This window comes from Rhinichthys klamathensis, unplaced genomic scaffold (genome assembly GCF_029890125.1).
Source record: "Rhinichthys klamathensis goyatoka isolate OS25496 unplaced genomic scaffold, OSU_Roscu_1.1 h1tg000020l_1, whole genome shotgun sequence".
Classification (NCBI taxonomy): Eukaryota; Metazoa; Chordata; class Actinopteri; order Cypriniformes; family Leuciscidae; genus Rhinichthys; species Rhinichthys klamathensis.
The window spans coordinates 1,398,727-1,411,051 of record NW_026606571.1 but is presented as its reverse complement, the minus strand read 5'-3'; the positions used below and the strand labels follow the sequence as shown (position 1 = coordinate 1,411,051).

General features: G+C 37.3%; 1 protein-coding gene across 5 annotated transcripts; it reads right to left on the bottom strand.

Annotated features, from left to right (window-relative positions):
• Positions 1–3,338: 3,338 nt before the first annotated feature.
• zgc:153867 (uncharacterized protein LOC337226 homolog) lies at positions 3,339–10,748 on the bottom strand. Of its 5 annotated transcripts, none has more exons than XM_056239227.1 (7): positions 10,490–10,748; positions 8,269–8,296; positions 6,428–6,571; positions 5,383–5,556; positions 5,146–5,223; positions 4,841–4,883; positions 3,339–3,888 (listed from the first exon to the last, which is right to left on the bottom strand). In XM_056239227.1, the coding sequence occupies exons 1-6, from the start codon at positions 10,664–10,666 to the stop codon at positions 4,855–4,857; spliced, it is 630 nt and encodes a 209-aa protein (XP_056095202.1). In that variant the 5' UTR covers positions 10,667–10,748; the 3' UTR covers positions 3,339–3,888; positions 4,841–4,854. The 5 variants fall into 5 exon arrangements, with proteins under 5 accessions (XP_056095202.1, XP_056095209.1, XP_056095191.1 ...); XM_056239234.1 differs by lacking the exons at positions 8,269–8,296; positions 10,490–10,748 and adding exons at positions 8,511–8,538; positions 9,027–9,149; XM_056239216.1 differs by lacking the exon at positions 4,841–4,883 and having other exon boundaries at positions 10,490–10,737.
• Between the last annotated feature and the right edge of the window lie 1,577 nt (positions 10,749–12,325).

Genomic DNA, 12,325 nt, shown 5'->3' with positions numbered 1-12,325 from the left:
GTTATAGAATTATTTATATAGAGATTATAGATTTTTTGAGTACTATAAAAAGTCTAAGAAATGATTTCATTTTTTGATGTAGCTACTGCATTGCATTTAAGAGGTCAATACACTTTCACAGTGATCACTAAGTTTGTATGTATTGTTTTATAATATGTTTTATAGAAGTTATACATTTATAAATCAAGCTTATATCTATATATTTTTCTGTGATAATCATGCCGGTTGCTATATTATGAGAAACGAGGCCAAAAGTTTGAAATGTTTGAAAGATAATTCTGACAATGATGTGTCCTCAAACTATTTAAATGCAACAACATTTTGTTGAAATTTTAGCAGCTCTATAGCTTGTATTACTTAATCTTTGTAAGAAATGCAGCATGAAGTAGTTGTTGATAGTCAAGCCATGTGCAAATACACTGATACAAATATACAGATAAAATGTCAAAACGTCAAAAACATTCCCTATTCACAAACAATTCTATAATAAATCATATACAAATATCTCTGCCTCATTTTTATGTAACATTTGTGCAACTGACTATTCTTAATGACTATGTTAAGTGAATTCTAAGATAATGTTTTATACAAATATGGCAAACATATTTCTGTCGTGCAAAATAGTTCTCTACTATAAACATCTGGAGAAAATAAAAGTCTGAATCATAGACATGTTTACCAGAGAATGGAAATTCAGTCATTTGGAGGGGAAAAAAGGAAAAAGAGAAACAAGCTAAACAAGAACAACGACATGAACGATGCTTGGATTCTACCTGGGCATGTCAGGGCTAAAACGAGGGGAAAAACCTTTAATTAAAAGGGAGAGGTAATGACATTCCGGCCTTAAGGCTTTGGTGAGTCTGTAGCCTGTGGGAATATGTGGGGGATCTCAGCATGTCCGTGGCCAGCCTCCTCGCGCTCTCCTGCCAGATTCCAGTTGAAAGTTAATTGGACGGGGAGAGGTCTGAGGCGGCCTGTGCTGAGGCCCATTAGTGATTCCCCTGTCGAATGCAGAGCCACGAAGATCACAGACTCACAAATAGGCAGATTAAAATAATCAATACACTTCACTTGCCTCCAACACATTCGCACAAGTGTGCGTAGAAACAGACCCGCATGCACATCCACACACAAATCCGCGCAAAATGAATTCAGTAATTAGTGGAGGACCTATTCAGCACTGGTGTGTGATACTTGGCTCTCTGGCTTGAGTCCGAGAGTGTATGTGCTGTCTAATGAGGGGGGAATAGTTCTGACTGGTGCCGAGCCGAGAGACAGAAAAGGTCAGGGAGCTGTTGATGGGCTCGTCTTGGCACACAATGCATCATGGGGGTATTTCAGCACACCCAAACAAACCCTCAGATTACAATTAGATCGTATGATGTTCTTTTACCTTTAAAAGAATAATAATTATTTTTTTAAATAGAGGTATATGAACAGATATGTATAGCAGTAGTACAGACTTTTGCAAGGCCTGTACAAACATACACACATATATACACACACACTCACCGGACACTTTATTTGGTACACCTTGCTGGTACCGGGTTGGACCCCCTCTTGCCTTCAGAACTGCCTTAATTTGTGGCATAGATTTAACAAGTTGCTGGAAACATTCCTCAGAGTTTTTGGTCCATATTGATTCATGAATCTACTGTTCCACCACATCCCTGAAGTGCTCTATTGGACTGAGATCTGGAGACTGTGAAGGCCATTTGAGTGTAGTGAACTCACTGTCATGTTCAAGAAAACCAGTTTGAGATGATTTGAGCTTTATGACATGCCGCGTTATCCTGCTGGAAGAAGCCATCAGAAGATGACTACACTGTGGTCATAAAGGGATGGACGTGGTCAGCGACAATACTCGGGTATAAACGATGCTCAGTTGGTGCTAAGTGGCCCACAGTGTGCAAATAAAATATCCCCACACTATCACACCAGGGCTGGATGGATCCATTTTTTCAGGTTTACACTGAATTTTGACCATACCATCTGAATGTTGCAGTTAAATCGAGACTTATCAGACCAGACAAGTTTTTTCCAATGTCCTATTGTCCAATTTTGATGAGCCTGTGTGAATATAGCCTCAGTTTCCTGTTCTTGGCTGACAGGAGTGTCACCTGGTGTGTTCTTCTGCTGCTGTAGCCAATCTGCTTCAAGGTTCGACGTGTTGTGTGTAAAGATGCTCTTCTGCAGACCTCGGTTGTAATGAGTGGTTATTTAAGTCATTGTTGCCTTCCTATCAGTTCGAACCAGTCTAGCCATTCTCCTCTGACCTCTGGCATGTATATGTATTAAGCTGAGCTGTTATAAACATTTCACAATAGTTTATCTTAATGACCATATATTTATTTTTATAAGATTTAATTTATTCCTGTGATGCAAAACTGAATTTTCAGCATCATTACTCCAGTCTTCAGTGTCACATGATCCATCAGAAATCATTCTAATATGCTGATTTGATGCTCAAGAAACATTTCTTAACTTATTAACATCGTTAAAAACAGTTGTGCTGCTTTAAGTTTTTGAGGAAACTGATACATTTCAAGATTCTTTGAAGTAGTTCTTAAGAACATTTATTTGAAATAATTGTTTAATGCAAGTCACTTTTGATCAATTTAATGTATGGATAAAAGTATAAAATTCTTTTTTTTTTTTAATTACTGACCACAAACTTTTGATTTTGAAAGGCATATATTATAGAAGGAAAGATGAATGGATCTTTTTAATATATATATTTATTTATTGGAGGGAAAAATCCCTAATGTTATTTTAGGTTATCACATCCATTGTTGATCTTCAGCTAATTACATTCATAATTTGTTTTAAAAAGCTGTAAAATATATTTAGAGACACTGATCCCTAAATTTAAAACTACAGCATGAGCATGACAAAAAGAAAGAAAAAAGCAGCAGGTTTCTAAAACCCACTATGTCTGTCTGCCTGAGATCTGCCCTTATAAGCAATTGAGACAAATTAGTGCCAAGGACACTAAACATCTTTGCACCAACAATGTTTACCTTTAATTTAAGTTGCTGACCTGAAACCAAATAGTGATCATTTGAATTGCATTAATCTAACTGCAAAAGAAGTTCAGTAATTTGCTCTAATTTAACTTCAGACAGCATGGTTTTTGCAATTAACCACAATCGATTAAAGGAACTGGGGGAGATTTCTTGAGCTTTCAACAAGTGTAAGAACACTGCCATCTATCTGCAAACAGGAGAGAGCCAAGCTCAGCTTGACCCTACACTGGTCCCTAAAATTAAAACAATGACTTGTGGCACTTTTGAATAACTTAATTAATATAAAAGGACACTGGAAAAATAAAAAAGTAGTTTCTGTTTAAAATGTACTTTATTGGACAGCGAAAACATTCCAAGTTTATTAAAACAAAAAAATGTTATTGCATTTTCAATTCATAATTTCTCACTTTGGAAAAAGGTTAACTTCTCATTCTGAAAAGGCCAAAAATAAGTCTGGCCAGACAACATTTCTACCACAGCACTGTCCAGCAAAGATGCCTGAGGATTCACTGGAAATTGCATACACACTGCTTATGTGCTGCATCAAGAGGTTTTATTGCAGACCGTGTGTCAGCACACAAGAGATCTTTTTCATATCGTTATATGGTTTGAATACCACAGGACAGGAGGTGTATCTCTTGGGGAGTCATATGGGAACTTAAAGAAGATAAAAGGCACTTCTAATAAAAATACCCAAATGAGTGCAAACACAAGAGAGGGACTGAAGCCATTAAGCAAATGAAGGTGACGGAATGAATAGGAAGAAAAACAAAATACATAAAGAAATTATTACATAGAAAATAAGACAAACAAATGGGTTGTGGTCTTTATCTTCAACCGCTCATGACCATGCGGACGAGTTCTGTGGGAAAAAAAAGAAGAAATAAAACAAAGTTAGTGTCCATTTGCAGCAAAAAGGGGATCGACCCCAACTACAGCATACGCAAAATCTTTTCTAATCTTCAGTCCAAAGTTATTTTTAAAGAACCTAGCCAAATGCCCTCCACATATCCTCATCGACCCTTCAAACTGCACCTGGCCTGCCATGTTTGCTGTAGTTTGAAGCCGCTCCCCAGTACTCGTTCTTAAGTGGTGAGAAACGGGGTGAGAGCGAGATCATGGCTAGCTCCTACTCAACCACAGTTTAAAGACTTAACAAGGTCTAGGATTCAAGAAAATGTTAAAGAAGCTCCTTCTGGTTTTCCTCTACAGGGCAAGAGTGGAAACAGTCTTTTAGCACAGCTACAGTAATGAGAGATCGTAGAGTTGAACTATGAATCAGCCTCCATCAGGCAAAGGGAGAGAAAGATCAGCAAAAACAGCCAAATCACTGCAACTTGATTGGTTAGTTCATAATAAAAGCAACTGCGCTGCTTGGTGAGCACAGGGAGGGTTGTGTGCTGATATTTTAAATATCAGAAGACAAATCCAAAAGTGAATTAAATGCTTTTAAATGGCACCCTTATATGCAGCATCCCTTGACCTGCGCTCAAGTCTGAAGCAGCGCAGTGGCTCTTTCGCCTCTTTCGAGCCGTCACAGGGACGGCCACATGCTGAGAGCATGCTGCAGCCAGGGGCCAGAGAAAAGGCTGCTGCAGAGATAGGGAAGAGTTCAACCATATGTCAAAACCACATCCAACCAGGCTCCCTAGCTCAGACGTCACATGATGCACAGCTACCCTGTGAAGGACTATATTAGCAAAACGATAAGATGTAGACTATGCAAACATGCACGTCTGAGAGCGTTAAAGAAAAAGCCTGGATGGATTGTTGCTTCACGTGTTATAAATGTTGAGGGCAGGAGGTAGACGTACACCCGAGACATCTCTCAGCCAGACATGATGTGGCGAACGAAGGCTGTGGAAGATCGATTACAGTTACGGCATGCGGTCACCACCAGATTCTCACTAAAAGAACTTGCATAATGCTTGTAAAAAAACCAACAACCTCATTGTAGTACATAAATATAATACAGTGATACAATTCCCAGCACACTGCTGTATTTTAGATTAAAATGTACAGTAATTACCTTTAAGATCTATTGACAAAAACTAGGTTTGAAGAACAGTGAATGCTCTCTTCGTGAACCTACATACATAGTCAAAACGCAAACGTTTACCTTCGTAATTGATGCAACCGTTTGCATCTTCGTGTCCGGCTAGAAGCGTTTCTACCTCCTCTTCGGTCATCTTCTCTCCTTTAAAAATAAACCCAAATAGGCATTTTTAGCAAATAGAACACTATATACCAATACACCATATTTGAAATGTTCAACTCAACCATGTATTTTCATTCAGTGTCCTAGATGTGGAGGACTGGACTATAAATATCTCCTCGGGAGACCAGGCCGGCTTACCCAGTGTGGTGAGAACATGACGGAGCTCAGCACCCATGACTGTGCCGTTGCCTTCCTTGTCAAATACTCTAAGCCCCTCCACAAAGTCCTCAAACGTGCCCTGGTCTTTGTTCTTCGCGATGGCCTGGAGCATGGGCAGGAACTGTTCGAAGTCCAGCAGTTTATGGTTCATTTCTGAGGAACAAAGAAGCCTTTAATCAGACAAGACGGCATTTATTTCCGTATTATGCAGGAACCAAGAACTACTAGAATTACCATAGTTGATACTATCATAGTATTGTCATAGTTATCATTGCATAGCAACATTATTATAATAGTATTGCTACTTATGTGAAAGTTTTGGGCCAGCTGACAGAGCGGACACTTGCCCCATTAGGCCAGTGCTTTTTATGCAATGTTTTTATGCATTTAAACAAACTTTAACATTTGTTATGCTGCATTTAAACATAGTAGATGAGGCTGCTATTATTTGTCATATTTATTTATATATATAAAAAAAGCAGCTTTTTTTTTATATGAAAACCAAAGAAATGTAATGCATTAATGCATTAAAAAAAAACTTACACAAAAAAAGAAAGAAACACCTAAAATATGTGCTGCTAAAATTTAAATGTAATTTTTTTGTTGTGGGATCAGTAAAATTATTGTCAGGGCAAGTACAAATCTGAACATCCAGCCCAACAGTTAAAAACAACTGGTTGACCCATGTATTTTTATCCTGTAAATCCAGATATTGACAAAATAAGAGATAAAACTGAGGCAATGATTACACAGGTCAGCCATTACCTATAGGCCCGGTTTCAAATATAGGGCCTAGATTAAGCTAGGAGTAGGCTTTAGTTCAATTAGGATATTTAAGTAGCTTTTATAAATGTGCATTAGAAAAAAACATTACTGGTGTGCATTGAGACAAAACAATGGCACTGACATATTTTAAGATATATCAGTGCAAGTTGCTTTCAGTTAAGACAGCTCAAACATACATTTTAGTCTAGGACAGGCTTAAGCATTGTCTGTGAAAGCAGGCAATAGTGTCTGATCCTACCTTCGGCCTTTGGGTTGCCCAGGACCTTGAGCACCTCAGCATTGACGGGATTCTGGCCCAACGCACGCATCACATCCCCACACTGACTGTAGGTGATCTTTCCATCTCCCGTCCGGTCAAACAAGAGGAAGGCTTCTTTGAATTCTGCAGAGATCATTGAAGAATTTATTGAAGCAAAATGCTGGAAAAATGGCCAGAGAACAGGAAAAGATGCATGCATGATAAAAGAGAAGCTGAAATGAACAGGGAAGACAAACAAGGATGGTTGACTGTATTCTGCATTTAAAAAAAAGACTAAATATATTATGCCTTGGATCAGGACAAAGAGAAATACTGCACCGGCCATCAATATTAATGCCATTCCAGGCTATTCTAAATGACCACAGAAATCTTATCCATCCACCTAAAGTCTTTATATACTTCCTTACTCACAGACGTTTTGATCACATTAAAAAGCTCGTGAAATATTCAAACACATCAACTAGCTATTTAAGCAGTATCAGTATAGCTTTATTTAATGCAATGTCAGAATCTGTGGCTATCTTCATGGCAAAAACTGAATTACAAAAACAAGAGTTACAGCAAAAAATATTATACACGATTTTTACTATTAACATATGATAAACATTCTAAAACCTTTTCTGGTAAAATCTTACTAAATAAGTAGCTAACTACACTATTATCCTTTAATGCACACTCTAAAAATACTTGATTCTGATTGGCCAGTCAGCATTCAAACAAAATATATCATCATTTTTATTAAACAAAAACTTTAATATATTTTATGTATTAAATTGAAGCAATGTAATGTGCAAGGTAATCTGTATTGTGTCAGGCTCTTGATCACTCTTGATATTCAATTTGACCAAGAATATGAAAGTATTGAAAAACAGAATTTATTTATATATATCTCAACTTAAATTATTTATAAAAAGATATTAAATGCATTTAATTGCTTAGACATTTTTAGTTACTATTAATATTTAAGTAAACCATTAAAATTGAATCAAGGCAAATAAATAAAAAAGATAGATAGAATTTGGGGGGAAAAAAAATCAAATGGATCTTAATTAATATGCTATATATGCTAAAAGCTAAAGAGCTTATATATATATATATATATATATATCTTAAAACAGAAGCTTAAAATATTCCATTATTGAGTGCTTAAACTCTTATGTGCATGGTTAAAAATAAACTATTATTTTGACTCCAAGCCAGAGTTCACCAAAAGAACTGAATGTTATCCGTTAGGACAAGCCCTACCAAAAAAATAAAAAGAATCTCCCATCTCAGTAATGCTTTTCCTGCTCCCTGGAATGTGGCTGTTCCCTTGCATGCCTTAAATTGAGCCTTTAACCATATATGGTAAGAGAGGAAAACTGGAGAGTGAGCAGTATTGTGTCAACCTCTTTTGCTTAAACAAACAAGGGCAAAGATTAACCTACATGGCCATTGACCAAAAAAGCTCATGCCATTAGTAGTAACACAGATTAAAACTAAAATATTCAAGTTTCAAAGTTGACTTAGATGTTTTACAGGGCAATGTTTCACACTCTTTTGTTAGCAGACTTTCAACACTTCCTGACTGAGACACACCCTCTGCAGATATGACGGCCCATGCTACAGAGGAAACACATAGGCCTACACTTCAAAAACGCATTTCTACCGTCCAAACAAACAACAGTTTAATTCTTACAGTTCATGGATGTTAATTATTGAATGAAGTTCAAATGTAGGAGGCAGGTGAGGTGCTTTCAGACACACAAACAGCAGCTTGTTGCCTTTAACACAATGCAAACTAAATGACATCAGAACAGAAAAGTTATTAATACACTCACCGTGTATTTGCTCCAAGTTAAACTCAATCTGGAGGTGACATACAACAGTGGCAAAGGAAAACAATACAAAAGGTAAGGAAAGAAAGTAGGAGGAATGCAAGGGCAGAGTAATAGAGGAGCAGAATAACATGGATGGGATGATGAAAGCAGGCTGTCTAGGAAGAAATGCGGGGGAATAATACATACACATGTAGATCACTTTGAGACAAAGTAACATGCATCTGGACTAGAGACAAACTCACCAAGAATCTGGTCCTCGTTGAATTCAGACTGTTTGAGACAGAGCGACATTCAATGAATATGAAATGATGCACAATAGCAATGCTGTGAATCAAATGGGATTTCTGATAATAACATATCTGGGTCCATAAAATCCGTCTGGGAATACAGTTCAGTCCGGATGAAAAAGTTAGACAAGCTTTCTATCCCTGGCTAAAACTGACCAGCTAATACTGTCCGCTAACTCACAACCGTGTACCGAGTGACGGTTTAACTAAAACAATCCTTTAATAAATGTAATTTAGCTAGCACAGTCTTGGATTTCTGTAAAGGATATTCATGAACAATTTACAGAGTTTTGGTCACTTTCACGCGTACTACATAGCATAAAACTTAGCTTAGCTAGCATGAAATAGGCTAACGACAGACTCTTTGGCACTATCCTCGAATACAGTTTTCTAACCCTACATTGAAATATGTTAACATAGAAAAGTTCTACTCAATCCTATTTTAAATTAAATGTTTATCAAAATGCCTACCATATTTGCAGTGGCTTGTTTTCCGGGGTGTGCGTATCGCGGCGGGAGTGTGAAATGACTAGAGCTGCTGCGTTATGAAGGCTAGGCACTGTAGGCAGGCGATGTCCGACTCGTGAACGAATCGCTCTTTGGAGTCGGATCTTTTTAATGAATTCGCTGAACCGGTTCACAAAACCTGTTCACTAATACGAATGAACTAATGGTTCGCAATTTGGAATGAATCGATCCAAGCGGTTGGGGTCAGTAACTGACAGAGACCGCGTGTTTTTCGTATTTTATATGTCAGACTCGTAATGCTCCGTAAACCGACGAATGAACTTAAACGCATTTGGAGAGTACTGACTTATGGGACTAAAGCCGAAAGGTAAGACATAAATAAATGCTAGTTATATAACTTGAAAAATGGCTGCAAGAAACTGAACCGGGACACATACAATTACAATAAACATTATTAGTTAAAATAATAATAATATTAACAGTAAAAAGTAAAATGGCTGGATCCGCGTGATACGTCATGACGTAAAAGAATCACTGAATCAGCTTTTAAACCGGCTCTTTATAACGAACTGAATTTACCGATTCGCGAGAATGAGTCGGACTTCCCTCTTCACTACAGGGTGGAGAATGCTCATTACACAAAATAACTGCACAAAGACACTCCCAGCGCAAACCACTATAGCATAATTATCGACTGCACACAAATGGCCAAAAGTGTATATCTTCATTGCTGATGATTTGTATATTTGTGTGAAGCCATGCGATTAAGCTTTTGTTTGTAAGGTTCAGTTGTGTATTGCAATGCTGCATTTCTGCATTCCTAAGCACATGGAGGTGTTGGTTGTCTTTATATAAGGATATAATATAATGATAAGTCATCAAACCCATCTAATGCTTTGATTGAATATCTGACTGAATATATTGCTCTGTTAATTCCAACCTTGACTTGAAAATCAGGTCTAATATAATGAAGAAAATAAATGATTTAATAGCCTACATTTAAGTAAATTGTGACAGTAATGCAGCTCAGGGACCCTAGTGTGGACCAGCTACAGCATCAGTGCCCCATTTCTCAATCCTGATATAGCTCTAATATTCTCTTAAGGTTTGGGGGCTGGGTTGACACAGTTTTCCATGTGCTATGCTGAGGTAGAAGCTGCATTAAAAGAGATTATGTTAATGTTTTATTCACAACTAATATAAAATTCAGATCTGATACTTGTGTTGCAGTGTGGCATAGCCTATATGTTGCCATACAGAAATTAATTTTAAATGAATACATCCTTAAATCCACATCAAATTATTCATAAGAAGGTTTTTGGTCTGTCATTTTGCACCACATTCTATTTCTGCTATAGATTTACCTGCTATTTTAGTGATGGGTATTAGAGCTGTTGCCATAGTAATGATGAATAAGCAGGAGAAAGTTCAAATTTGAAACACTTTGTTGCAGGACCATCACTTACCTCTAATGTGCTGGGGTCAAAGGGGGATTCAGAGGGGCGCAGCATCCGTGGTTTCAGCTCAGGAGCTGGTTTCGGGGGTGAGGGTGTTGTGGAAGGGCAAGGAAATGGTGGTCCATGTCTTGGTAAGGTTCCCCCAGATGGAGATTTTTTAATCGATGGTTCTCGTTTTGGTGCCATCGCTAGACCTTGATATGTGTCCTTCCTCCCTGTCCACTGCTTTTGAAATCTCAAGGAAAAATCTGTCAGATGAATTGCATGTGTGTCCTCTGATAGTTGAAAATGAGAAAAGAAATAAGCGGAGAAGCAGGTTGGCAGCAGGAATAATCTAGGAGGAATTCATGCAGTGGATGTGCATGGAGTGAGAGTGGAAGAGAGCGTGCGTAGGAGTGCTGTCTCACTGAGTCTGTTTCACTCTCTCTGCTTGTATTTATATGTAGGTCAGAACCGTGTACATATGTGGGTGTTAGGGTGTTTGTGTCAACGATAGACAGCAGTATCAGTATAAAAGAATCTTATTTTACATTTGCATCAAGACCTCTGTGTGTGCGTGTGTTTGTAAGAGCTAGCTCTGTTAGCTGGGTTATTTATAGGTATTTCAATTTTAATTATCTTCCTTTCATCTCTGGGAAATATTTCTCACACTCTGTGTCTTGGTAAGTATCTGCGTTCTTCCTCAATGTTTCCTTGTGATGATTCTGTCAAGCATTATTATTATTATTATTATTTCCCCCCCAATAAGATCTCTTGGTTTTGCTCAAGTAAAAAATGGGATGATTTAGTCTTTTAGTCTAATCTCTTCAATAAAGTCCATGCTTACTGTTCAGAGGTGCTAGTGTATATGTATTTTTATAGTGAGTATTAAGGACGTACATTAAAAGTATACAAAAGGATAATGTCACCCTCCTTCTAATATACAGCAGTAATTCCAGTGAAAGCTAATCTTAATGACATTATACATTCCAGAGATTTGTGTGTTGGACCCTTTTGGGATGAATTACAATGTTATTGGGTGTTTGAATCATGAATTCACAATGAAAACACTAAAAGGCAAGAATTACTTTTCTATGTAAAGTGTTTTTAACCAATAAGTACAAGTATAGGGCGTGACAGCACAAAGGCAAAGTTGCTCTTGACTATAACCACTAGATGCCAGTATTGCCCAAAATAAAACCTTAATATGAAATAAATCCCCCTAGTAAGTAAACTATTATGTAAGTTTATTTTTTCCTACGTACGTGAAGAAGAAAAAAACGAACGAATGATTTATAATTTATCAAAAATATTTGATAAATTAAAACTTTGGTTCAACATATGTCAACGTTTTATTATTCAAACAGAATTAGACCTATTGATTAAACCTGCTCTAAATGATTTAAATGTTATTTCTCCCTTTAAATGTCAGGCTTGTATAATTTTGTAATCTGGTTTTAAGCAGTAGGCAATCATTCAATCATATTTGTCACGGTATAGGCCCTACCTAAAGTATAATTTTAAGGGAAAAAAACCCCAATAGCTACATAGGCCTAGTAGGCCTATAGCTAATATGTGGGCTAAACGAATTTCTTAAATGAAACTTAAAATATTTGTTTACGGACAACACAACTCTTCTAACGTCATATATGTCCATACACACAGATTAAATGCTCTTGATATCTATTTTTTACAGAAACTGTCGAATAATCGATGGTCTCTCCGCCCTTTAATAGATTTTACGTACAATCCATCGCGCGCTCAATGGGCCTTGAAATCACCGTTTATGCGTCTCGAGCGACAGAACAATAGTGACACAGAACCCCCACCGCGCGACCAACGGCACACTGAATTAATTCATTAATG